Source organism: Alexandromys fortis, unplaced genomic scaffold, assembly GCF_014885135.2.
Source record: "Alexandromys fortis isolate MF-2015 unplaced genomic scaffold, M_Fortis_MF-2015_v1.1 scaffold_79, whole genome shotgun sequence".
Lineage (NCBI taxonomy): Eukaryota > Metazoa > Chordata > Mammalia > Rodentia > Cricetidae > Alexandromys > Alexandromys fortis.
Window position 1 is genome coordinate 4,110,293 of NW_026067964.1, and position 27,577 is coordinate 4,137,869.

General features: G+C 45.4%; 1 protein-coding gene across 2 annotated transcripts in view; it reads left to right on the forward strand.

Annotated features, from left to right (window-relative positions):
• Positions 1 to 26,065, forward strand: part of Sv2c (synaptic vesicle glycoprotein 2C) — a 173,590-nt gene extending 147,525 nt beyond the window's left edge. For both annotated transcript variants that reach the window (XM_050153836.1, XM_050153838.1), the window contains 6 exons: positions 407 to 495; positions 1,131 to 1,295; positions 4,695 to 4,828; positions 6,432 to 6,635; positions 7,067 to 7,226; positions 23,172 to 26,065. In XM_050153836.1, coding sequence (XP_050009793.1) covers positions 407 to 495; positions 1,131 to 1,295; positions 4,695 to 4,828; positions 6,432 to 6,635; positions 7,067 to 7,226; positions 23,172 to 23,355 — 936 coding nt within the window. In that variant the 3' untranslated portion in view covers positions 23,356 to 26,065. The remainder of the gene's footprint in view (positions 1 to 406; positions 496 to 1,130; positions 1,296 to 4,694; positions 4,829 to 6,431; positions 6,636 to 7,066; positions 7,227 to 23,171) is intronic.
• The last annotated feature ends 1,512 nt before the right edge of the window (positions 26,066 to 27,577 follow it).

Consider the following 27,577-nt stretch of genomic DNA (forward strand, 5'->3'; position numbering starts at 1 on the left):
GAGAGAGAGAGAGAGAGATTAGTTAGTTTAAGGCCAGCCTGGGAAGCTTGATGATAACCTATCTCAAAATTAAAAAGGGGGCTTGGGGATGTAGCTCAATGGTAGAGCACTTGTCTAACATATTTGAGGTTCAGTCTCTAGTTCTGCAAGAAAAATGAAAGGACAGGAGGGAGGGAGGGAGGGAGGGAGGGAGGGGAAGGAAGGGGGGAAAGAAAGGAGGGAGGGAGGGAAGGAGGGAAGAAGAAAATTCCAGCCTTTGCTTCTGTATTGATGTTAAGACTTTATATTATAGTTAAAATTCATTCAACTCTGCAAACTTGGCTCTTTTATAATTATATGAGAAGGGATGGGGAGTGGGGTCCACTATGTAACTGTGTAGGAACACTAACCATCCAATATTTCACAGATTTGGTTGACGTTTATGAGATGTTTCAACTACCCAGTAAGGGAAAACACCATAAAGCTTACGATTGTTTGGTTCACCCTGTCTTTTGGGTAAGTGACATTTAAATTCTCAGTGGAAAAAATCAACTGTCACATTGTGACCCCCAGTTGTGTCTTTGTCTTTTTCTCTCTGTCTCTCTGTCTCTCTCTTGCGCTCTCTCTCTCTCTCTCTCTCTCTCTCTCTCTCTCTCTCTCTCTCTCTCTCAATGCCTGGTAGGGTCCAGTATTAACCACACAGGTTCCCTCTCTCAGTATCTGTAAACTACAACAAACACAGAGGTCCCCTGCCTACTGTTAGCAAGGTGTGATGAAGGGAAAAGGGAATGTTCTGGGCAGGGATCCTGGGAGCTCATTCTATGCAGCTTGGTTAGCCATGTGACTTCATTCTCCATTTCTAGGTTGGGAGGCTCAGAGTTAGAGGCATAGCTCAGTAGGATAGCGTTTGCCAGGCATGTGTGAGGCCGTGGGTGCCGTCCCTAGTTCTGGGGGGTAGGAGAAGGGAGGCATGTCAAGTAAACGCTCCCAACTTCTGAACTGTCAGTTATCGTGTGATGATTTGTTCAAATGTTTCAAGGTGACCGTCGTAGCTGAAAGTGTTTCTAAAAGCCACTGCCGCCCTGGTATGTCAGGAGCCCCATGTGGCCTTGTGTGCACTGTTACAAACACACGTTTCTTTGCCTTTGCAGGTACTATGGATTGTCGGTTTGGTTCCCTGATGTCATTAAACATCTGCAGTCTGACGAATATGCCCTGCTAACGAAAAACGTGCAAAAGGATAAATATGCAAACTTCAGCATCAACTTCACCATGGAGAACCAGATCCACACTGGCATGGAGTACGACAATGGCAGGTCAGGAAACTTTGACATAATTTAATGTGCTAGCTACTCACAAACACTGGCTTTGTAGTGGTGTACAGTTACTAATAACCAACACCTCTGGGGTTCTCAATTGCATTGTTAGTTACTTGAGGATGTATTTTAATCATTGAAAGTCTACTTTCAAGAGATGCAGTTCAGTTACTTCAAACTACTTCAGAACTGGCGTTGAATCAATCATGTGCCTCTTGGAATTTAAATAAAATACAACAACGGAACCACTTCTGAAACTGTGTTGCTTCCTGAAGGGCTGTGAAGACAGCGGAGGGTTAGCGAGGGTGAGCACAGGACCAGGCTACTTCTTAGCGTTAGGTGAGACAGGAGCTCAGGGCGTGAGTCTGCTTCATCTTTTCAGAGAGAAAAACAGATGGACAAGGGCACCATGGTCATGTCTGAATCATCTGAGCAGAAACCGCTGATATGAACCCATAGGAGCTCATCATGCTTAGAAAATTGTCTTAATTTTTAGAATGATGACTTTTTTGGGGTTTTAAGACAGGGTTTCTCTGTAGCTTTGGAGCCTGTTCTGGAACTAGCTCTTATAGACCAGGCTGGCCTATAACTCACAGATATCCACCTGCTTCTGCCTCCCAAGTGCTGGGGTTAAAGGCATGCGCCACCACCGCCGGGCCGAATTTTGAAATTTTTTAAAATTCCAAGATAATCAAAATTTCCCCAGGTAAAATCCTGTTCAATGAGATGAAAAAGACTTGCGAAATGCTTGTGGCCTAGATAATGGATACTTGCCCATATGGTGGGGGGAAATCGTTACTCTAATTAGCTATCTAATAAGAAGCCCAATCATCTTTTCAGGCATGTATATAATGGCTTTGTTTATAACATGTTTTTCAATAATGAAATTTATGAAATTGAAAGAAGAAAGCATACCACTCGAATGAATGGGGACCATCATGTTAGGAGACATACACCACAGGGAGAGACCTGCTCACGGCCCGAGCCGCACAGTGTCTGCCTGTCACCCACCTGAACCACTGATAGGCTGCATGTGTATTTCCGAGAACCTTGAGCATCAAATTCTGTGACTGTGGGATAAATATTTGATTTTAAAAATGTTGCCATTAGAAATTTCTAAGATACAGCGGGTGCGATGGTGCCTGTAATCCCAACCCTGGGGGTGGGGAGCCAGGAGGCGATGAGCTTGAGCCCAGCACCCCTCGTAGCATAGTATGTACCACATAATACGGTGTTTCAGAACAACAACAACAATGGAAAAGGGGATATTTTTAAATAGTGTTTGTGTCTGAGACAGTCATAATTTTAGTAATATTTTTTAACATTCTAAACTGGATGTCTCATTTGTTAATGTTCAGTGTAATGATTATATTATAATTAATAATTTTAACCACTCTACTGTAAAATCCTTGAGCCAGATGTGATGGCACACACCTGTCATCCCAACTCTTGGAAAGCAGAGGCAGAAAGACTGTGAGGTTGAGGCTAGCCTGCGCTCCATCCCCAAAATCTGTCTCAGAAGTCCAAACCCCAGGCTGGGGCAGATGACTCAGTGTTTAAAGTCATTACCACGAAAGCCTGATGGATCCACAAAAAAAGCCAGACACTATTGCACGCACATTATAATCCCAGTATTCTTTTGGAGAGATGGGGATGAAGACAGAAGAACTTCTGGACTCGCAATGGCCAGCTAGCCTGGGCTATGTACAGTGAAAACCAAGAAGACCTATACCAATAAGGTGGAAGAGTTAAAACAGTGCCAGGGGTTTTCCTCCATCCTCCACACTTACCGTGACATCCACATGCCCACATTCCCTCATGCACACAAACACGCATGCACACACATAGGGAGGATTCTTTTAGGATCCCCAAATGAAAAAAAAAAAAAACCTTACAAACATATATTTTGAATTTGAAAGATTTCTTTTAGAAGATAGACAAAAGGTTTTTGTCTTTCAAAAGAAATTTGAACTCCTGCTGCTGACTGGCTTTTAAACAGCTTCCCTGTGTGTTCCCCAGTAGGGACCCTCTACACCCTGACCCAGAACACCCTCTGGGTGGCCTGCCCGGATACCTAGGGAGCCTTCCTTTCTGTATGCAGGCTGTTGTGGGAGAGTCCAGAGGCCTCTTTAAGTCCCTAGACAACGTGAGGTAGCGGGGAGAGGCTTACCATTCCCTTCTCCAACCATTTGAATGTCACACCTGGAAAGCCCAGTGTGTGTCACACGTTTAAATTGCTTCCCCTTTCCAGATTCAGGCTCATTTTAAGAGTTTCCACCTTCACAACCCTTTCAGCCTCCGTCAGCACACATAACAGCTTTCAGTGTGGCTCCTGGAGTGGGGAATGGGAAGGTGGTCAGTCTGTAAGGCCACAGTACATTTTCAGTTGAGAAATGCAACTGGGCATGCGGATGCGAATAGACTTTGAGTGTACTCAGCACGGAGTGGGCTGGTTTTGGTCAGCTCACATGCCTCCAAGGGTTAGTCTCCTTCTCTGCTAAGGGTGGAGCAACAAGCATTCCCCTCTCTTGGCTTGCTAGGAATACACCGAGTCTCTAAGAAAGGTATCAGGCTCACTGATACACACTCATCCGTGGCTTCAGTGAGTCCATTTCAATGATGCATAGGCTCTTTTACAATATTAAGTTCCTTTTTTTGAGTCTATTATCAAAGTCCCCATTGTAGTACCTTAAAAATGTATCTGACCCCATTTCATTGTTCTGCATGTTTCAGCAGAGCTCTTGTATTTTGATTTAGCTCAAGGAATATCTTTGACTATGAGAAGGAAAAGACTCCTGGAAATAAGTGTACATTTTTTCACCCTGGTCAGCCATCCCTCCCACGAAGAAGCAGAACTCCCATGCTTGGCCCTGTAAGGTTCTAAACTTAGGAAATGGGCTTTATAAAAAATTTGGAGGGCTAGGGATATAACTCAGTCATAGAACACTTGTCTAGCATGTGCAAGTTCCTAGGTCTAATCTCTATGGCTATAATATATAAATATAGGTAAAAATATGATGTTCAGATATTAGCACATCTTCAAGTGAGATTCACAAGTCTCAATGGAGACTTTTCAAAAAAAATCTGGGGAGAGGATAGTGATGAAAACCCAACAGTCCAGAGCCACAGTTCCAGCTCTCAAGACTTGCCATCATTGTGAAAATCCAAAGAACTCAAGTGTCATTGCTTCTCCTGACAGGAAATAATATTGAACAATGGTATGGCCAAAAAATCATATCCCCAAGACCAAAAGGTCAAAAGTAACATGCCTAGAAAACCAAGGTACCCTCTATAACTTACAGATGGGCATAGCAGAGTACCATAGATCTAAGTCCATTGACTTGGCTTTAAATTCGAGTAGATAAAAGCCAATTCATTTGTGTTTGTGTGTGTGTACAGATTCCTCGGAGTCAAGTTCAAGTCTGTAACTTTCAAGGATTCAGTGTTTAAGTCCTGCACCTTTGACGACGTGACCTCAGTCAACACCTACTTCAGGAACTGCACATTTATTGATACCCTTTTTGAGAACACGGGTAATGTATAGCTTACTCTACTTACAGCGGCAGCAGGGAGCCTTCAAAGGGCCTCTGTCTTGGCAGAAATGTCGTAATCATGTGACATTGGGGCCAGAAGCTTGAGAAATGGAGATTTGAGCGTGAATGAATGATTTTCCCATAGCAGGTTGAATCAAAAGCAAGCTAGTATTGTTTAGCTTTCTTGGATTTAATATAGAGGCTACCTTCAAAGCTGACAAAATAAGAAAATAGCCTCCGGGGGAATAATTAATTCTTTGTTTTTTGTTTTTTGGGGTTTTTTATATTTATTTATTTATTGTGTATACAATATTCGGTTTGTGTGTATGTCTGAATAATTAATTCTTAAAGCAAAGAATTAACCTGTGGATTTATTTGTTTTGATAATCTTGATTTCGCAATCTGGTTCTTGCTTAAGTAAACCTTTCTAGCTCTCCAGTTCACAGAGGTAGCAGTGTGTGGCTGTGCTCAGTAACTTAGAATGCTTTAGCCCCAAGTGTGAAATGGAGTTTCAGAAACTTCCCAGAAAAAATAAAGGAAGTGGACAATCCGGTCTAGGTCATCAGACACTCGCAATCTCAGACGGTTTTCCCAATTCCCGAGGCTTAGAAAAGCTAAATGATATGGTCACAGTAAATGACCTAGTAACCTTAGTTACAACTAACCTTGGAGCCCTGGTCCATGTGACTATAGTGCCCATGCCTTCCCTTTCCTCCATGTTTGTCTAGAATCACATGCCAACACTGAAGGAAGATGAATGAATGTCTTCCCTGTGAGTCCTGCCTTTTGGCGCTCAGTCAGGAGCCAGTTCTGCCCCACTCCAATAAGAATAAGGCAGAGTGTTGTATTCTAACCCATTTGACCCCATAAGACCGGCGGTTTTGAGGGAGTGGAGGGTAAACTCAGCAAGGAAGGTGATGGTTTTGCCCTGAGCTCCCTTAGCAGAACCTAGCAACATGTAAAATCCTTCTTGGAGAGATAAGTTCAACAATAACAACAATAAGATACAAAGAATGGATGCTGGTGACCTTCCCTGGAGACTGACCTTCATTCTTCTGTGAATTTATCTTACATAGACCTTAAATTATAAACGCAGCTTCAAGGACTCAAAAGAGAGTCCTATTCCTTCTGTGTGCCTCAGAACCCCTAAAAATGATAGTGATGAGGTAGGTCAGCCTATGTATAATTGAAGACAAATTGTTTTATAATCACATTATATAGGGCTTATTACTATTAGAGACATTGGTCTTTATGTAACATGGTAAATGTAAAGTAACATTGTAAAGGTGTAAGCAATAATATGGTTGGCAAAGGCCAACCATAGGGAATGGAGATAACTTGAAACTTTAGTTAATTCAGTTCCTTATCCAACAATGGAGAGCTCCATACTGCTACTTTGTAATGTGAGGTCCCAGACTAGCTCTCATGCTCCAGCAAGGAGACACAAAAAGTCAAGCCAGCCTCACTCAGCCTTGGGATCATCAAGGAGCTGGCAGTACTGTGATTCTATGCTGAACTCTCCGTGGGCTTTCTGCTGACACCCAGATCTGTCACCTGTGACTGGCAAGAGCTTGATAGATTTTATTTGTTGTTGTTCCTACAGATTTTGAGCCATATAAGTTCATCGACAGTGAATTTCAAAACTGTTCATTTCTTCACAACAAGACGGGATGCCAGATTACTTTTGATGATGACTATAGCGCCTACTGGATTTATTTTGTCAACTTTCTTGGGACGTTGGCAGTGTTGCCAGGCAATATAGTGTCTGCTCTGCTGATGGACAGAATCGGGCGTTTAACCATGCTAGGTGTGTGCATAAATTCTTGGAAAGAAAAAGAGCTGCCCCTGTGATCTAGAGAGAACCTGTGTCCTATCTTGTTCCCTGTCCCTTTAGAATGCATGTCCATAGGAAATCCCTTAGACCTTTGTCGTTAGGACTGACCTGTAGTAAAAACTGTGTCTAGTTACATTTCATATGAGCAACCCCCATGAGTTACAGACTGAAACACTCATTATGTGTAACTAGTGTATATTTTCCCACTTAAGTAGATGAGTAAGGAATGATGGCCTTTGGTAAATGTCACATCCAAACAGGTGGATACCCTTGAACTTAAGTCCTATTGAGCCCAGTCTACAGCTTCCCCATGGAACTGTCTGCTTGAGAGCACTCCAAGACCCAGAGGTCCTTGCTTTACTGGGATGACAGGAAATAGTTGATCTTTTGTCCTCTGTTGGCAGGTGGCTCCATGGTGCTCTCAGGGATCAGCTGCTTCTTCCTGTGGTTTGGCACCAGTGAATCAATGATGATAGGCATGCTGTGTCTGTACAATGGGCTGACCATCTCAGCGTGGAATTCCCTCGACGTGGTCACTGTGGAACTGTATCCCACAGACCGGAGGTAGGCTGGCGCGGGACCACTGAAGGGTTGTAAACAGAGAATGCATGTGATTTCCTGGATTCCCAGACCCGAATAATCACACAGAAACTATGTTAATTACAACACTGATTGGCCAATGGTGTAGGCATATTCCTGACTAGCTCTTACATCTTAAGTTAGCTCGTCTCTATTAATCTGTGTATCATCATGTGACTGTGGCCTACCAGTGAGGTTCTGGGTGTCCTCCTTTGGCAGCTACACGATGTCTTTCTGACTCAGCCTTCTTTCCTCTTCTTGCTCTGCTTGGATTTCCCACCTTGCTATATTCTGCCCTGTCATAGGCCAAAGTAGCTTCTTTATTAACTAGTGGTAACAAAACGTATTCATAGTGTATAAGAGAGGAATTCTACATCTAAAGGTCATTACAGAGATTTGCAAACTGTCTCTCACAAGGCAGTGAAAATCCACAAAATACCTAGCTTATAAACTTATAGATTTTGCTTGTATCTTTTAAAAAGATTCCTAGCAAGAGTTAATGAGACATTACAGAAATGTAATTCTGTCCATGATTTAACATGTTGGCTAATAATAACATTGAGCTGTAATGTCACAGTGAACATTAGAGTTTAATAGCCTGTCTTGGCCTTCATTTTGGGTACTTATCAGTCTGTGAGGGTCACTGCCTTAGATTTGCAGGTACCTGTACTAGCAACTATAGAGAGGTAGAAGGTGTCTCTTGATCTTCCTAGTCTGCTGGAAGAAAGCCTGATATATTGATAATTTTAAGAAGTAGGTTGGAGAGGTGGTTCGATGTGTAAAGCACTTGCCATGCCAAGTGTGAAAGACCTAGAAAGCACACAAATAAATCTAAGCACAGTAACGCCCATCTGAAATCCCAGTGCTTGAGATGGGAGGGAAAATTGGGAGAATCCCCAGAAACTTACAGGCCAGCCAGCCTGGTGCATGTTGCAGGGAGAAGCCTAGATACTCTGTCTCAAACAAGGTGGGAAGAGGGAACACCACCTGAGGCTGTCCTCTGACTCCACAGTGTACTGTAGCTTACTCATATTTGTGCATACACACACACACACACACACACACACTCACACATGGGCGCACACCTTTTTTTTTTAAAGATTTATTTATATTTGCATTGGTGTTTTGCCTGCATTTATTTCTATGTGAGCATGCCAGATCCCCTGGAACTGGAGTTACAGACAACTGTGAGCTGTCATGTGGGTGCTGGGAATTGAACCCAGATCTTCTGGAAGAACAACCAGGGCCTTTAACCACTGAGCTATCTCTCCAGCATCCCCCACACACTCTTTTTAAGAAGAAGGTTTCCCCAGTAGACATGGATATTTTGGGCATCATATCAGAGAGGGCTGGGTAGAACCTCAGCAGCTGACAATCATATTAAAAGCTTAGAAGTCCTGTTTTGCCATTTGGCATCATGAGCTGGAATATATGCCTTACGCCATCTTTTATTTCATGCAAAATTCCCACGTTTTATCACCTTGAAAGTCGTCTACACTGAATTATTCTGTAGCTTTTTAAAAGAAAGGGAGCCCTCCCCCCAAAAGAACTACACTGAGACATTTGCAGTCTTGATTCGTTACTGATCCTATGTCATCCCTCTGACTTCATTCTCTCCACTTATTAACCACCCCTAGGCTTATCCTGTACAAGGCAGACTCACGAATTTATTACTAAGGAACATCTTTATGTCTTTCCTGGCTTATAACACCTGTATTGATACCCATATGACCAACTTCCTATAGAACATCCAAAACACAAGAACATTGTTATTCATATTATTAATAAACTCTCAATCATGTTCTTAGGCATTGAAAATCTACATACAGCATCCCCTTGACCCAGCCAACCTATGTTCGTTCTCTGTGTAGTGAATACACTGAGTTTTCCTTCATCAGCATCTCATTATGAAAACTGGACCCACAAAATTGGGCATTAACTCCTCCTTTTTAAATCATGCCCTCTTACAAGGTTGTAAGAGACTCCCTCCCGTTTGTTTTGCATTGTCTGAGTTTGACGGAATTTTAGATTAAACCAACTAGCCATATAACTCATAGGAGGATACATGATGAGCATTCTCATGGGGAGGGGCACTGGCTTTAAAAGGAAAAAAGAAAAACTCAAGCATCGGGCAGACCTTTCCTGTGACCAGCCTGCCCCATTGTGTCATTGGAAAGGTGAAAGACCAAATAAAGAGAAGATGAGCTTGCTGCGTGTGCTCACTTGGTCCTCCAGGACAGAAGAGAGCAGGAAGGGATTGAATGTACAAGAACTGGGTAAGCCTTGTATGACGTTTCCTCTCCAGGGAGGACAGGTGCTTGTCAGTTACATGCACAGTTACCTGTGTACACAGTTACAGTGTAGTCTGGTTGGGTCACTGGGAGGAAAGGACATGGTGGTTGCTGTGTCAGGGAGGGTTTCTTTAAAGAGTACTGTCTGAACTTGGACTTGAAGAAGATGGGGAAAGCAGGGTAGTCTGAGAAATGCCACCTGAAAAGCCCTGGAAGGCTGTGTAGGCAGGGTTTTCCTGTCCCGCAGCTGCTTCCCAAATAACTGACTCGGAGACTTAATATAAGTTATAAATGCTCGGCCCTTAGCTCAGGCTTGTTACTAACTAGCTCTTACAACTTAACCCGTTTCCATTCATCTATGTGCTGCCCCGAAGCTCGTGGCTTTCACCTCTATCCTATTTTGTGTGTCCGACTTGTTCTCTATCTGGCTGGCGACTCTTCTGACTCTGCACTTCTTCCCACCATTCTCAGTCTGGCTGTCCCACCTATACTTTTTGCCTGGCTGCCAGCCTGTCAAGTTTTTATTAGCCAATGAGAGTGGTATATATTCACAGTGTACAGAAGGATTATCCCACAGCAAGGAAGAGAGCTAGCAAAATTCAGCAGAAACTCAGTCATAGAGGTCAGCCCATTAGCATGCCCTGAGGACAATAAGAGGGGAAAGACAAAATCAGCCATGTGTTGGGAGTTCATGCTAATGCCCAGAGAGGAGGCAGGAATCTTAACTTGCATTGCACTCCAAAGAGGAAGATGTAACCTAAAGAAAATGTAGATGAGAAAAAGGAGAAGTCAGAATCCCACATGTTGGTGGATACTCAGGAAAAACGATCAGAAAACTGTATAACTGGTTATATATTAGAATGAGGGAAAGAAGTTGTCAAAGGGAGGCTCCTGTTTCTGCTTGCACAGTCGACAGGAGTTTGTACCGTGTTGAAGCAGGGACACCCTGGAGGAGCAGAGCATTCCGACTGAAGTCAGGGAGATAATGAGTTCCATTAGAGGAGGTTGGATTGCCGTGGCTTCATGGAGCTGTCCAATGGGCATTTGAATATGTACGTGGGAAGCAAAAAGATACCTCAACTGGGGATAGAGCCACTGACGAATTGATCCAACAGACACTTAGGGGATGCATATCATGGACCAAAGTGGTTTCAGTCACCGGGCTCCAGTAGTGGCCAGACAGCAAGCCTAGGCTTGATGGAGCCTACACTCTGGTTGGGAAAAAGCAATCAATAAACTACTAGGTAAGTAGACGTAGAATATCAGCTGGTGCTGAGTGCTGTAGAGAAAAACAAAACTACCCAGGGACACGGAGGACGATGGGATGGAGGAAGGATGTAGCTGCAATAGCAGGCTCCAAGGAGATGTAGATCCTGTAGGTGACATTTGAGTAGGTACTTTGGAAGAGAGCTTTCATGGCACAGGTGACAAGGCCCCGAGGGTATGAGGAGAAGGCATCAGCTAGAGAAGGGGCTGAACTGGACATATCCACATTTGAATGTCCCCATCCTCGCCTTCTCTTCGTAATCCCTCTTCTTGTCAAAACTGTGAACTTCTCTCAAGTCCTAAACCATGTGGCCTTGTGTGCTCCGGCACTTTTTTTTTTTTTTTTTTTGGTCAGCATGCCTTTCATCTAGTCAGTGGCTTTCTGCCGCCACCATGTGGCCAGCCATGGCAGAGTTATTCTGCTCACACTTCTAGTTCTTCAGCTTTCCCCTTCCCGGAGCTCAGGCAGGGAGCCACACCTGGGAGGGGACGTCATCCGGGCTCACACAGAGTACAGATCCGTCCTGCACTGGGTTCCTGCCTTTCCCCAGCCTTCTCCTTCCTGCGCTCTCACGTGTGCACAGTTCAGCTGTGACCCCGGAAAAGGCTTGAAAGGAAAACCCTGGCAGCTCACACCTGTTAACCTCTGCTGGTACTGATGGTCGCTGCTGTCAGTCACCCAGGTCTGTGGGATTTTTCTCCATGTCAGTGGGCCAATGAAACCACTGGCCAGAGTTAAACCTCTAACTTCCTCCCCTCAGGACTGTTCCAGTTCAGACAGGCATTTTCATTTCCTTTCCACAGCCTACAGGTAACCCTGATCCTTACTGACCATGGGTGCCTGTAGGGAAACCATTCAGGCAGCCTGTGCCTCAGTGGGTCTTTCTACTGCCAGCATTCTCTCTGTCACCCCATCTTCTGCTGGTCTATAATGGCTTCTTATTTATTTATTTATTATTTATTTATTTATTTATTAGATTTGATATGAAGGACTCTTTGAACTACCTAACCGACTTATGTATTCCTGGTTGACTTTTCTCTGCGTGCCGTATCGTCTCAGTATATCTGTTTGCATTTTTTCCGTACATTTACATTTTGGCATTGATCAGACAAGTCAGGTTCTTTTCGTCTCTGGCAGTTAAATGTAGCACAGGAGAGCTGAGCATGGTGGCCTGCGTCTATAATCCCAGCAGTAGGAAAACTGAGGCAAGAGGATTGGGACTGCAAATTTTAGACCATGGACTGCATACAAATCCCAGGCCAGCTTGAGCTTTGCAGCAAAACCCGTCTCAGGAAGGGGAGCGTGAGGCGATGGGAGCACACACTGCCTTTACCACAGTCTTACTACTACAGCATAGTGCCAGCGGATCCTGCTGCGTGGAAACGGGATGGATGAGAAGCAAATGAGGGAAGCATCCATCGAGCCGTTTCGTGAACTCTGGGGAGTCACCTCTCTCTGCTCCGGGTACTGAACAAGTCCTGGCATGAAAAGGCCACAGACACCATGATGTAGTAACAGCACAACCACCGGCTTGTAAGCTCATGGAGCATGTGTGTTCTAGGACCTGGAGTCACACCAAGAGTACCATGTCACTTGTCTGAGTTTGCTGGACTCAGGAGATGCCTGACTGCCCTTTGTGCTGAGGGTAGAGCATTCTTTCCAATCAGCTGCATGTCTTAAGCCCTGCTCATATCACCAATGAAAACCCATCCTCCCCATGGCAGCATCTAGAATGATGCACCTACAGCAATCCTTGCCTGCCCGCTGACTTCTGATGAACTGCCTTAACTGCCTTTAAATGCTGCGCTGTTCCTCAGTGAACCACACCATTGAGTACATGACAATGGGACATTAGTTTACTGTTTCCTGACACCAATGGAAGAGTTTCTTGAGAATAGGACTTTGTCTTCCTCATTTGCTGAATGAATGAGATACACATCTTAAGTTGATCGTGGTGGTCCATATATCAGAGCGTAGAAGTCAAAGGTGGGGGAGGAGCCCAAGTTCATGGCCAGCCTATGCAATATAGACTTTGTCTCAGAAAACAAACAAACAAACAAAACTCATACAAAAAGAGAAGGAAATAAGCTTTGTAAAATTTACCTGGGAATAGACTATAGTGTTCCCCCATGCCTGAGGCCAAGCTTCCTCACTTCTGAAGTAAGTCACTTAAACCAGTCTTTTGGGCTTTCCCCACTGACCCCTCAGTGTCCCTGTTCCACTGATGCCACTGTAGTCCTTGATCTCTGCACCTGTGGTTGTCAGCTTCCTCCCTCACACAGCATTACCTGCTGGGGATCTGTTCCTGCTCCCACCACTACACCAGTAGTGTCTTAGTTGGGGCCTCTATTGCTGTGGAGAGACACCATGACCTTGGCGACTCTTATAAAGCAAAACATCTAACTGGGAAGGTTTGCTTGCAGGTCAGAGGATTAGCCATTATCCTCATGGTGGGGAGCATGGCCTCTCTAGACCTCCATTCAGGGACACTGTTGACACATGCCTGGCCTCAGCAACTTTCCTTAACCACAGAGGCAAATTCCATAGCCCCTTTCTTCTTTTACTCCAAAGCCCAAACCACAGGGTCGAAGGTGTCAAGTTCTTGTGCTTGCTGAAGCTGGAGCGTGGCTCCCTTGCCCAGTTACACCTCCACCTGCTTTGTGTTTTCAATAGTTTTCTTCACTGCTTGAGCTTGGCTGTCCTGAAACTTGCTCTGTGGACCAGGCTGGCCTTGAACGCAGAGATCTTTCAATTAAATCTTCACCAGCTTTCTGTTTTTGAATATTTCCTTCATTGCCTAAGCTAGTCTCTTTGGGGACTTGCTCTGTAGACCAGGGTGACCTCAAACTCAGAGATCTGCCAGTCTGTGCCTTCCGAGTGCTGGGATTAGAGGCGTGCACCACCACGCCTGGCTCTGAGACTTTCTTTAGTTCCTTTTCTCAAGTTGGAAACTTAGCTGGGTAGGTTCTTGCCCTGAGGTCACCACTCCCTTTATTCCATTTTTTAACATACATTTATTTATTTATTTATTTATTTATTTATTTATTTATTCCATATAGAGTGTTCTGAATGCCTTCGCTCCAGAAGAGGGTACCAGATCTCATTACAGATGGTTGTGAACCACCAAGTGGTTGCTGGAAATTGAACTCAAGACTTCTGGAAAGCAACCCAATGCTCTTAACCTCTGAGCCATCTCTCCAGCCCCTTATTCCATTTCTTAATCTGTTTATCTCCTTGAACACAGGACTTAGCTTCCTTCCACTTTCTGGTGCTCCTCAAATTTTACATTTTCTTGCTCCTTTTCATTATATATCTTATTTAGAGTTAACACTAATAACCACACAGCAGAGTCTGTACTAGGCTGTTTTGAGATTTCATCTGCCAATAAAATTAATCCAAAACACTTCACTTTAGCCTGAGGCAAACTCTTCAGATAGGGACAAAAGGCGGCCACATTCTTCACTGAAGTATCACAAGAATGATCTCCAGGCCTCATATTAACATTCTTCTCCTCTGAAGCCTCTTGAGCCAGGCCCCCACAGTTCAAATCACACTCTGCATCATTGGCACTCCATGTTCCTTCTAGGATGGCCTGTTAAGCGGTACTTAAAGCATTCAACTGCTCTTCTATTCCATGGTCCCAAGGTTCATTTACCTTCAAACAAAAGTAAGGTCGGCTCCAACACAGCAGTACCCCAGTCCTGGTACCAACTTCTGTCTTAGGGTTTCTATTGCTGTGAAGAGACACCATGACCACAGCAACTCTTATAAAGGAAAACATTCCATTGGGAAGGCTTTCTTAGAGTTCAGAGGTTTAGGTCCATTGCCTTCATGATGGAAAACAAGGCAGCATGCAGGCAGACATGGTGCTGGAGAGGCAGCTGAGAGTCCTGCATCGTGCAGGCAACAGGAAGTGGTCTGAGTCACTGGGTATCTTGAGCATACATGAAACCGCAAAGCTCGCCTCCACAATGACACACTTCCTCCAACAAGACCATACCTCTGAATAGTGCCACTCCCTTTCGGAGTCATTTTCTTTCAAACTACCACTACATGTGGAGGAAAGAAATATGTTCAGAACCCAGGTGCAGGTTTTGTTAGAAATCAGCTGGACAACGGGGACAGGTCCCGTTGCCTTCCAGGGCCTTGTTTTTCTCATTGGTAAATTGGACAACAAATGAGGTGCTGGGTTGAGTATTTCACACATTAACTTTACCCAGTGTTCTGCAAGAGTAGGTCTTCCTATCTCATCCTCAGAGGAGAGAATGAGACCCAGACATGAAAATAACTTGTCCAGGGTACCGTAGTCTCGACCCAAGATGTCATATTCAGGAGTGCCATTTCAGGACAGGTGACAGATGTAGGTCCCTGCCCTCTCAGGAGGGACAGGTCTCAAAGGCACAGATCTGGGGTCTGTGTGTGGGAAGCTTTCCTGGAGCCAGCAGGGTTGGTGGCACATGCCTGTAGTCCCAGGACTTGGAAGACTGAGATCGGAGGTTGAAAGCTGAGAACTGCTGAGGCTACAGAGTGAGTTCAAGGTCAGTCTGGATGATTTAGTGATCAGAACAATAGCAGCAGCAACAACAACAAAACCCTCAAATCCAAAGCAAAACAAAACAAACCAGAAATCTGTGGGTTGCTAGGCTGCACAGCAGCGTGAATGGCTCTTGACCTCGGATGAACCTCCATTTGCTACCCAGCATTCTTGGTCATTCTGTTCTTCCTCCCCCTGGCCCAGGCCCACAGTTCCTAGCCAGGTTTATCGGATTCAGTGATAAGACACAAAGGCTCTCGTTATTACCTAAGTTTCATGGTAATATTTTATTTCGGCAGGTGCAAGCAACAGGAAGCCTCTTGAGTGGGGAGAGACTTTGGGCGGAGATGGACAGCCACCTTGAGCCTAGGGAGTCTGCTCAGCCCATAGCTTATGAGGAACTTTCTCTTCCACCTGAGGGACTGAGGGAAACAGGTTGAGGGGTGTTCAGGCTGATATGTAGCCTCATTGAGGAAGATGCTACCCGTCTCAGTAAGACAAATATTCTCCATAAAATATCAGAAAGCAGAGAAAGGACAAGTATGTAGTTCAGCAGTAGAGTCCCGACTCACATGTACCAGAGTTTAATCCCCACCACTCATACAGAAACAAAGAAGAAGCAACTGAACCTAGCCTCCTGACTTGAGAATACAGACTGATGATTTTCTCTGCAAGAAACAAGACATCGATACACAAACATCGTCCAACTAATACCCATTGAAATGTCCAAAATTGTCCGTTTGAGTGCTTCAAAAATCTACTTCTAACATACTTGGAAGCATTCAGGAAATTGTTCATTCTCCAAGTATCACAGGCGTCCTCGTGCCCTTGAGAAGGGTGCACAGTGAGCAGCTGCAAGGACTGTGCAGCCCCCGCCAGATGCAGCTGGTCTAGCCGAGCTAACTCTGTATCATGAAATGCCCAGGGTTGCAGCGGGCAGTGTGTGAGAAGAGTGTGTAGGCAGAAGCCTCAAGAAAGCAACCGTGAGGATCTAGGAGAGAGCAGACACTGAGTTAGGGAGAAACTGGCCGTGCATGGCAGAATAAGCTAGTTATGATATGTGGAAAGCAGGCTGAATGGCAACAGGAGCCGGTGCAATGGCGCGTGGCTTGGAGTCCTCAAACTCTGAAGCTGTGGCAGGTTTGCTGCAGGATAGGCTGGGCTACAGAGAGAGACCCTGCCTCAAACAAAACAGAGTGGGAAGGTTGGCAGGCTCTAGTGAGGGTGATCACAATACATTGTAGCACAGGCTACCCTAACCAGGAGGAGCCCTTTCCTCTCAGTTCTCACCCATCTCTCCCCTCTCATAGACACGAGCTCCCAGTCTTCACTAAGCAGCATCCTCAGCGCTTTTCCTGGCAGCTCTATACTGCCTGATGCTCCCTAGTGAACACAAAGTCGGCTGTGTATCTGAAGAGTGTTAGCTGCAGAATCATCGGTGTTACCCCACATTTGAAAGCCTCCCTAGCCAAAGGCACAGAGAGAGAAATGATGGTTACGTGCTACATTCAAACACAAACAACACGAGACAAAACCTCATACCAGTGACTTTTAAAAAGAAAGATCAATTGTATAAAAGCTTTGTCTGTGATAATTTGTATGGCTGGAAACAGGGCAAAGGGGATTTGGAGAGAAAAAAATGATTTGCTGGTGAAAGGGAGGAGCATGCATGTTTTCTTTCATAGTTAGTTTCCTTTATTGTTTAATAGTACATCTAAGTCAGTTTTCAAATGTAAACATCCCTGGGAAAGTAACAATGTTCTCAGTCCTGGACACGCCTTGGGGTCATAGAATTTCTGAAAAGTACCACTGCCTAAAGCCCAAGGGAGCAATAAAATCAGAACCCCTGCGAGTGTAGCCTTTGTCATTGTGGTTGTGTTTTGTTTTACGTTTCTGCTTTGAAATAGGAAATCACTTACGTAGCTCAGGCTGGTCCTGCATTTGTTGTGTAGCCCAGGCTGTCCTAACCTTGCAGTTCCTCTGCTTCCCTTGTGCTGGGCTTATAGGCATGAGTGCGCTCAAGTTTAAATGGTATCAGGGAGTGGAGAGTTCATACCTGACCACATACCTCAGATCAGTCAGTCGGCCATCCTAACCCTAGGTTGGCAACAGCTGTGTACGAAGGCAGGAAACATGAGCTTAGGGCTGGAGAGAGATATAGCCCATTTGACATTAAAGAAGTCTTTGGGGGTGTGGTAAGGTGGACTGAATAGGTACCACGAGATAAAGTAAATGCGGGGTGTGAGAGAGTCCCCTGTCCTCATGTCCTCCTTCACCGGAAGACCTCCACCTGTCCCAGCAAGGCTGGCCTTGTTCTCATGCATCCCTTCCGAGACATCTCCCCTGTTTGCACCCACCCCAAGTCAGACATTCCTCACTGTCTGCCTGAGCCCTTATGCCAATGGCATTTTTTAAAGTTTGTACATGGTGTGTGTGTGTGTGTGTGTATTGTCACCATCTGTCCTCGCTGGCTTCAGCAAAAAGAGAGCCTTCAGTTCTGTGGTCAGTGCCACATAAAACAGTGCTTGGCATGTAAGAGATGCTCAGTTGCTTGATACCTGGCATGATGGTGCACACCTGTGATCTCGGCACTCAAAGATGGAAGCAGGAAGATGGAGAGCTTAAAACTAGCCTGTACATAAACAAATGAAATAAAAAAGTACTTAATGAGTGATAATTAAATTATTATATATAAATGCATAGGAGAATATGTACATAGGTGTGTGTGTGTGTGTGTGTGCGTGCGTGCTTGCGTGCACCTAAGATAATTTGCTTAACAAATACTCAAGGGTGTTTAGGCCAGTTAGCATTATAGTTTGTGAAATCGAGCAGGTTCAGTGTCAAAATAGCTCTGGCATTGACCTGGGAAACCTAGCCCTTGTTCACAGTATTGTTTCTGAGACAAATGAAATCCTTGTGTGTTTCCAGATGAATGTTTACATCGAAATGTAGCCTTGATTTAGGCACAGCCTGTACTTTCCCAGATGCCCCATGCTGAGTCTTGAATATTCTTTTTATAACGTCTATGGATCATTTCCCTGGACTGGCAGGAAAAAGCTCAGCCTAGAAGGCTTCCCTTTCCCTTTTAGCCGGTGACATCTGTGAACAGAGCCTGCACTCCACTATCCCAGACCTTGGCGGAGTGCGTCAGTTACTTTTTCCCTGATAATTTCATCAGTAGGTGGGGCGGGCGTTTAGCATGTTAAAGCCAGGGCTAACCCTGGTACCTGAAGCATGCTAGACGTGGCCCGAAGTCCTGCAGTTCTTCACTGTCTTTCTTTCATTGGAAACATAAGCAGCCCTCTGCACCAAAGTGCGAAGAAAGGAGCTGACTGTTAGCACAGTGCTAGTCCCCCTCGGTCCACAATGGAGCCAGTGGTTAGCTCTTCACAACCTCCATTAAGACACAGAATGGGGCTGAAGAGATGGCTCAGCAGTAAGAGCACCAGCTGCTCTTCCAGAGGACCCGGCTTTGATTCCTAGGGCCCAACACAGTTTACAATGGCCTTAACTCTAGTTCCAAAGGTTTAGACATGCTCTCTTGGCTTCCTTGTTGCATCCAAGTGTCCATACATTATAAAATAATACAATAAAATTTAGCTAAATGAATCATAAAGCAATGTAGATAAACTAGAACCCACTCGATGATGAAATCCTCCAAAGAAGCAGCCACCTCCTTGGGGGAGAGCACCTGGATAGAATGGGGAATGTGGTTAGCGTAGGGAAAGAATTTATGTGTTAAAGATGTGTGTAAGCAGTAAAAGGGAACAAAGTCTGGCAGGAGAGAAGTGCAAAGAGCAGGAGAGAGAGAGAGAGAGACAGAGAGAGAGAGAGAGAGAGAGAGAGAGAGAGAGAGAGAGAGAGAGAGAGAGAGATCTCCGCTTTCAATGCTTGCTGGGTCAGAAGAGGCAGAAAAACATCTTGGTTTGAGAAAGAATCCGGGGGCCAATCTGCTGCTAAGAAGTCAAGCAGAGCTCCTTGAGCTTCAAGTCCTTCGCCCTCAAGCGACATCATAAGCGTGAGATGACAGGCAGAAGCAATGCCCTTGTTTTAGGGAGAAGCAGAGATGAGATGAGTGGAAGCTGTACTGCAGAGAAAGCAGATAGCCCCTAGGAAGACTTGCTTTGGGGACGGTTTTCCTAACACAGCTGGGCCTCGGATGCATCAAGCATCCCACTCTCCAGCTGCAGATAGCTGAAGGAATAATTTATGCTCTCAGAGAAGGGCAGGCATGATTTCTTGAATGCTGACACTGAATTTTCTCCTGTAGCATTGCCTCGGCTTGGAGAACAAAGATGGAGATTGTTAGGAAATAAGGATTTGATCATCTCCACTAGAACCCTTGGGGACCAGATGCTCCCAGTGCCAAAGTCATCCCTGCCACCCAGACATCTCCGGAAGTCATCCGGTTCCCAACTCCAGTTACAGTGATGTGAAGGGACAGCCCTCCGCATTTTATACCCTGTTCTGGGTCACAGCAGAGGGTCATGGCTTGGTGACATATGGTTCCTCTAGTCTAGATGTAAACCCTAAAGGGGTCATTCTGAAGCTTCGGCGTCCAAGACTTCATCACGGCAGGGGGATGTTTTCCTTTTTCTTATCAGCGACACACACATTCTAGCTCTTTTCCCCGGCAGGATGTACTTTATCTGAACACCAGGAGATGAATGTGACAGTTCATGACAGTTTGTCAAACAAGGACCAAGGCGAGCCAGGGCTTGAGGGGCTTGGGAGGGAGGAGGATGAACAGGTGGCACTCAGATTTTTAGGGCAATAGAACCAGTCTTCTGAGTGCTGCCATATTGTGTGGCAAAGGTCATCATCTGTTTGTCAATCCCTATAGGAGAACCAACACCCAGAGTGAGTCGGGTGTTGATGGTGAGCCTCCACTAAAGATAATGTTAGTTAATGCTAGTCCATCAAGGCACCTGGATAGAATGGGGACCTGGCTTCTGAAGGGACCATGTTTGAATAGGATAAGGACTGGTGTGTTAAAGATGTGTCTAAGCAATGACTGAGAACAGGTCTGGCTGGAGAGGCATGCAGAGGGTGGAGCTAGCAGAGAGGCAGTACACCATATCCCTCTTCCCTTTGGGTGATGGCTGGGTGAGAAAAGACAGGAAACCCTTGTTCTCTCTACACCTGTACTTTAGGTCAGGGGGGGCATTGAGCATGCAGGAGTCCTCTCTACTTATTTTGGGCATGTTTTTGTTGCTTGCTGCTCCTTTTTAGATGTGTGTGAGCCAGCAAACTCATTGGTAAAGTACCTTAGCACCCAGTCTGGGCTCCTGAGCTCAGGGGTGAAGGGATTAGGGATATGGGTTCCTTTTCAGTGGAGGAGCAGGTGACTGGCTCATAGGAGCCGCAATCCACTTTTCAGGTTCTGAAAACACACAGTGAAGAAAATCTCACGACTGTATGTGCTATGGTGAGTGGTTGTCAAAGGAAGGCCCACACCTACAGACGGACAAATCGGTCACAGGCACACGGTGTACACTAACCACTTCATTCTGCAGCACACAAGGTTCAGCTTCCTCTGTGGGTTAAAAGTGAAAGAATCCTAAAATTGCTGTATGTTTAGTCTGCTTCTAATCCCTGCCAACACTCGGTGAGAGGCCAAAACACAAGGAACCGGTAGAATGTCAGAGGGAAACTCACGAGCTCTCAGTGTCAGCGGGAGACAAAATCACCAGCAGAATTCAAGTTTCCTGCCTAGGACACAGAAAACCACCCAATACATGAATACTAAACAGATGAAGATGTTTGTATTCCAAAGAGTATACATGTCAGGAGTGAAGGGGGAGCTAGGTGATTGATAGGACCGGCTTAGTGGGTCTGAGGCACTGGGTTCAATTCCCAGAGGGAGAAAGGGGGGAAAGAATTGAGAAAAGGTGGGGGTGGGAAGGAACAGGATGAGAAGAGAGAAGAGGGAAAACCTTATGTGCCTGAGTGTCTTAAATGCTAACAAAAACCAGACAAGATCTTTAGGCCCACAATGATCTCTATAACATTTCCTCAGATCTGTCTCCTCAGAGAATTCTGATGAAAATATGAGTGTGTGTGTGTGTGTGTGTGTGAGAGAGAGAGAGAGAGAGAGAGAGAGAGAGAGAGAGAGAGGGGATGTGCGTGTGTTATGTTCAAGTGCATAGACACGTGGAGGACTTTGGGTGTCATCTTTCCTCATACTCCCCTGCTTGCTTTCTTTCCGTTTTTATTTCTGACTTTTGGACACAGGGTCTATTATTGAACCAGAAGCTCACCATTTGGGCTAGGCTGGCCAGAGAGTTCCTAGCATCTGCCTTCCTTTCTCTGCCCCCCCCCCACAGCCCTCCCAACACTGGAGCTATAGGCATGCAAAGCCTTGCAGCTGTTACATGCGCTCTGGGGATTTGAACTCAGGCCCTCCTGCTCTCACACGTACTGAGCTGTCTCCCAGCCAGTGGTGACGCCACATTAGCTTACCATGGACACGACTAACGGGAAAGCCAGTGTGCTCCTAGTTTTCAGATTGGAAGGCACTTGGGATTTCAAACTTCTGGATGAAAGGTGTTCAACTAGGAATGTCTACACACATATTCCAGACTCTCATCTGAAACGGTTAGGGTCCCAGCCCCGCCACATTAGGGATGCTTAGACTGTCTTTGCATTCTTCCTGCTACCAACAGCATTAGGGATGAAAGTCTGGCACTTCTCCTTCTTGGTACCTCAGAGAGGAGAACACACCTCCATTATTCCTGAAAATTCAATTGACTTAATTGTTTAAAAAATCTAGCTCATTATACTGACCTGGCAGCAAATACTTAGAATCCCAATTCTCAGGAGGCTCAGACAGGAGGATTACAGGTTCAACACTAACTGATTCCCACAGGTCTCTGATGGCCACATGTACCTCATGGTAAGCCTGCCCTGCTCATCTTTACACACGTGAACATACACACGAGATGAATGAGTGGAAGATAAATGAGTATAAAAAATAAAATCTAGAATATTCATTTAGAAAACTAATAGGACGAAATTGGGGAAAAAATAAGTCTAAAGAAACCCATTGCCATATCATTGTATTTCATTCTGGGACAAAATTTGAAAATTCTTCTAAATACAGGTATCACTGAAATTATGGACACTTCATAAAACAAAATAGCAAATCACTTTCCTAAAGAGACGAGAACTTGTCAGGCTATGGTGGCGCACGCCTTTAATCCCAGCACTCGGGAGGCAGAGGCAGGCAGATCTCTGTGAGTTCAAGGCCGGCCTAGTCTACAGAGCAGAGTTCCAGAACAGGCTCCAAATGCTACACTGAGACACTCTGGAGAGAGAGAGAGAGAGAGAGAGAGAGAGAGAGAGAGAGAGAGAGAGAGAGAGAGAGAGAGAGAGAGAGAGAGAGAGAGAGAGAGAGAGAGAGAGAAAGAGAGAGAGAGAAAGAGAGAGAGGGGGGGGGTTTGAGTTGAGAACTTGCTAGATCACCCAGTCTTACTTCCTGGGACCTTTGCCCTGGACTCAGGAGGTGTCCGAAACTGGGCGAGCCAGCTTCTATCCTGAGAGAATGTATATAGAGTGACGTTTACTTTTACTTAGTGCAACCTTCCTTCCAACTCTCACCTTTTTAATTCCTTTCCAGAATAAGAGTCCGTAGAGTAGGAAGAAGGTCCACAGGAAATTGGACACGCCCCTACAACTAGCTTTTCTGCCTCCACATTGGCTAACAAGCATTTAATTATCCGCACCACTAACATGCAACACAATCTACTCAAAAGACCACTGAAAATGACTGCACGGGACATGAGGGTCTAACGCCCGTGTCCTTTTCTAAACCTCGTCCGTGTTTCTTTCTCTTGCAGAGCAACGGGCTTTGGCTTCTTGAATGCGCTCTGTAAAGCGGCGGCAGTCCTGGGAAACCTAATATTCGGCTCCTTGGTCAGCATTACCAAAGCAATCCCCATCCTGCTGGCTTCCACCGTGCTTGTGTGTGGCGGACTCGTGGGGTTGCGCCTGCCCGACACACGAACCCAGGTTCTGATGTAAAGGAACAAAAGCCATCTCTTCCCACCATGGGTCGGTCCTCCTGCCTGACTCAAGGCTGCAGGGGTTTTTGTGTGTAGAAAGGCGGCCGAGTAGCAGAACACAAACTTTTGCTGTGACGTAAAGAGTAGCTGCGTGTGTGTTGTCTTGCCCCTCCAATGTGACTTTGCACTGTTTTGTTTTTTCCAGGCATTGTTATCTTTTCCTAACTGTGATACTCCTGCCTCCCCGTGTCCCGTGGAAGTGTTCCTAAAATGTCCCACTCAGCCAGGCTTTCCTGGGGATTCTGATCACTGACACTGAGAAGCTAAAAAGCCTGTTCTGGCCTAAGAAATAGACCCTGCCCCTGACGTGTCACTAACAGGAAGTTCAAGCTGGCGTAATTGAGTTTGTGCTGAGGAAAGGGATTTCTTTTTTCTTTTTTTTTTTTTCCATACAGAATGATGTTTCCTGTTTACTTAGAAAAAAGGACACCCAGACACTCTAGCTGTTACAGCAGGGTGTTTCAAAAACATTGTGTGACCCCAAGCATGCCTGAGTGGGGCTCTTTCAGGCAGGACAGTCAAGGTGACTCTTCTAACAACAAAAATTTAAAGTCTGACCCCAGATGGCAACAAAAACCTGCTTGAGCTGCAGAAACCAGATTTTAGATGGAAGAGCCCTGATACATGCGAGGGCTGCAGCCCCCACAGTATCTGGGACTTGGCAGGTGGATCGCAGTGTTTGAAGATCAGAGATCCTCCGCCCTCTTTGCATTCCTTCCCGAGCTGCCCCAGAATTGGCCAGAAAGCAGATGCAGGGAAAGAAAGCCACTTCTTAGAATGTCACATCTGCCTCTTGAATTCTGTTAACACTTTTCTCGTCTCTGGTCCAGTGATTGGCAGTAGAAATTAGAAACTGGCAAGAAATTCACAACCAACGCCATTTGGAAATGCCAAAGGGTGTTTCTCTCAGTGCTGTTTCTTGAGGGTCAAAACCATCCTCCCTCCTTTGGTCAACTGTCCACTGTCACTGTTTAACCCCCATCTCCACAGCAGGTCCTGTCCCTCCAGCTTTCCCCAGCTATGGGCACCCAGCCTTGTCTGAGCCCAGCCTTGTCTCTGGGTTGCCCCCCTTCTCTCCCAAGCAACCCTCCAGCAGGCTGGACAGCATCTTCTGGTGGTTGTCTGTCTGTTTTACCTCTGGAATCTTCATGAGCGTGGAAGGAGAGGTCAGCGGGACGTTCAGCGGGACGTTCCCACGGGCCAGCTGTCAGCTAAATGACCTTCTGGTCTCTCACTAACTGCCCCTCCCCCAAGCCCATTCTTTCATCCATCTTTGAAATCTGAAGGCTTCTTGTATATGTGCGGCCTGTGACAAAAGCCAGTATACGTCCCATATTTAAATGGCCTTCTCTCTCTAACTCCCTCTGCCTTGTTGGAGGGTGATCCTTGTTGCTTCTTTCCTGCTATTCCTGCATGGCCACAGCCCTGGAGCTTCCAGAAAAAAAAGAAATTTTTGTTCACACTAATCATTCCATTCAAAGATGGCCCTGCTCCCTGGAGGCCCGCTGTCTCCCCTCCTCTACAACATTCCCTGATCCCTCCTGGAGCTCAAATTCTGTGAAAAGCTCTTTGATTAACATAAGCCATTAATCCACTGTCCCCAGCAAGTAAGTCTGGCTTGGTGGAGGGGACAGCCTAGAGTTAAGAAGGAAAGTCTCAGAGAGTAGTTCCCTGGAGATAATTTAGATACTCGGAGCCGGGACACCAAGGATATCAGAACAAAATCTGCAAAGGTGCCAGAAAAAAGGAAAACCTTTAACATTAGGCATGGCTGCTTTGAAAGACACCCACAAAGCAGGGACCAGAACAGAATTCACTTCTGTTTCCTTTTCCATCGCTGGGAAACAAATGCATATTTTAAAAATCTCAGAAAGTATTTTTCGCATTATTCGTTGTCCATGTGGGTTTGGTCCCCCCTCCTAGTTACCCGTGATTTGTCTTCTTTTAAAAAGGCGGGGAGGGGGCATGTTTGGGGCTTAGAGCAGATCTTTTGGATGAATGAGGCCTGCAAAGGCAATGCTACAAAAGTAAAATATGAATCTCTTATCTTCCCGCGCAAAAGAAAAACCGACTTATACAAAGGCATTGCTTTTTCGACTCTCAAGTGGTAGTGAACTTACTGCATAATCAAATTGTCTCTATTCTCTATCTTATAGTCTAACTACATCAAGTACATTCCAAACTGCAAGACACAGTTATGCAGAATTTTATCTGGATGCTGGGTTGGGTCAGCATGAGATAACCCAGCAGAACCTTGCTTTGTAAGACCATCCGCCATCATCTCCTTCAGAAGAACTATTCTTGTCCATCTACCCCCAAGCTTCCCAGGTGGCCCAAGAGGGATCTCTTCTAATCTCCTGGACAATCAGTGGTCACAAACCTTCTTGGTCACCACCTTTCTCACCCCCCATGTTTTTTCCTCAGTCTTTTCACTGTGCATCACCTTTATTGTCCATGACAACGTCCTCGTTTCTTCCCAAGTATGTGGTACAGCTTGTTTGGGTTTAATTAGAGATTAAGACATAATCATAAGAGTCAACAGAAGCCCCCGTTATATGAGTGTTAGATGGCACCAGGGCAGACATCTGCCTTCCTGTTTCATGTACAGCAAAAGGAAACTGAAAGCTGACTCAAAAACGAAAGGGAATAGCCCCATCTGTACCTGTATTTGGAACTCTGTTTCTAAGATTTCCCCCATTGCTCTTCAGAATCAGTCCAGAGTGTTCCCCAGTTTTACTATCACCGAATCCTGTCAATATGAAAGAAAGCAAAACAATCAATAGCAAATCAGCTGCTCGGCACAGTGACTCCTCTAAGATGCCCCACTCTACATCCTGGGTCTCAAGGCTCACACTCAGTCCTGCTTCCTGATCCATCTCACTCCTGAGTACTAACCCAAGACACAGTATCAATGGGGGCAGAGATCTTTCTGGGGCGAATCCGTATCCAAAAGGTCAAGAGTTAAGTCACTAGATAATATTGGTCCTTAGTTCCCCCATCTATAGAGGAAAAGGATGACTATTTTATTCTCTAAGATTCTATGGGATGAAAATGAGAGTAGCTTCATCTTATCTGTCTTCCACCGATGGGAAGCCCACCTTAGCGACCTTCTGAAAATGAGACAATAACCAAGTCTATAAGGGGAGCAGGAGTTGGCTTGGGAAGACCTCATAGCACAGGCTAGGACAGTCTTCATGATGTCTATGCTGCCCAAACCTGGGGATTTGAAGTATACATCATTTCAGTGCCACTGGAACTGCCATTGCCATCCACCCGGGGAATGCACAACCCCGGAAGACACACTACAGTTAGGAAAGAACCTGATGCAGGTGGACCCACAAAGGCTGTATCCTCCAGCCCCGTCCATCTACTTCACTGTCTTCTTGAAATTACCTTAAATGGATCTAGGCCATCAGGAACAATGTTTCTCGATGACTTGACATAAATTGGTAGATGGACGCTCCTTTATAAATCTCACCAATCAGAGCTCAAGTTTGCACCAAAAACTTATTTATTTTTAGAATATCTTCAGGCATCGAGGGAGAGGCAGTGGGAGGCGTGGTGATGGCGAGAGAGTCCAGTGTTCCCTAGATAGGGTTCTAGCGAAGAGATTAGTGCACCTGGGAGACATTCTAAACTCCAGGATTGTTTCCAGAGCATTCCATGAGAATACTTACTGATGTCTTCTGCCAACCAAAATAGAATATGATATTCTCCGGTTTGCTTCTATCTTATATCAAACAGGCTTTTTACCTATTTCTTCATCAAGATGCCTTATTTGTTCATATACAAAAGGCCCCGAAGCCAGGAATGTCTGGATTTGACCTTCACCTGGAATTGTAGACAACTGACCTATTGTTTGGGGCCTAGTGGCTGTATATCAGGTTTCTTTTAAATCCCGTATTGTGCCAAACTTAGACTAGTTACCAGCCACTCCTCACCCCCTAAAAAAAGTCATGTGGAGACAGCAAAAGCACATCTACACAGCAGAGTGCCCTGAAGGGGCCTGTGTATTCCCTCACGTTCTCCTGTTGAGCAAAGTGTCTACTTTAGCTAAAATGTCTCCTGTAGTCTGACAGAAGGAAGTGGTCAGGCTCTTAGATGCACTGCGTGTCCTTTCCCTGTGTCAGGAAGCTGGCGATTCTCTGTGTACTCTGCAGTCGCATTCACTATTGGCCACA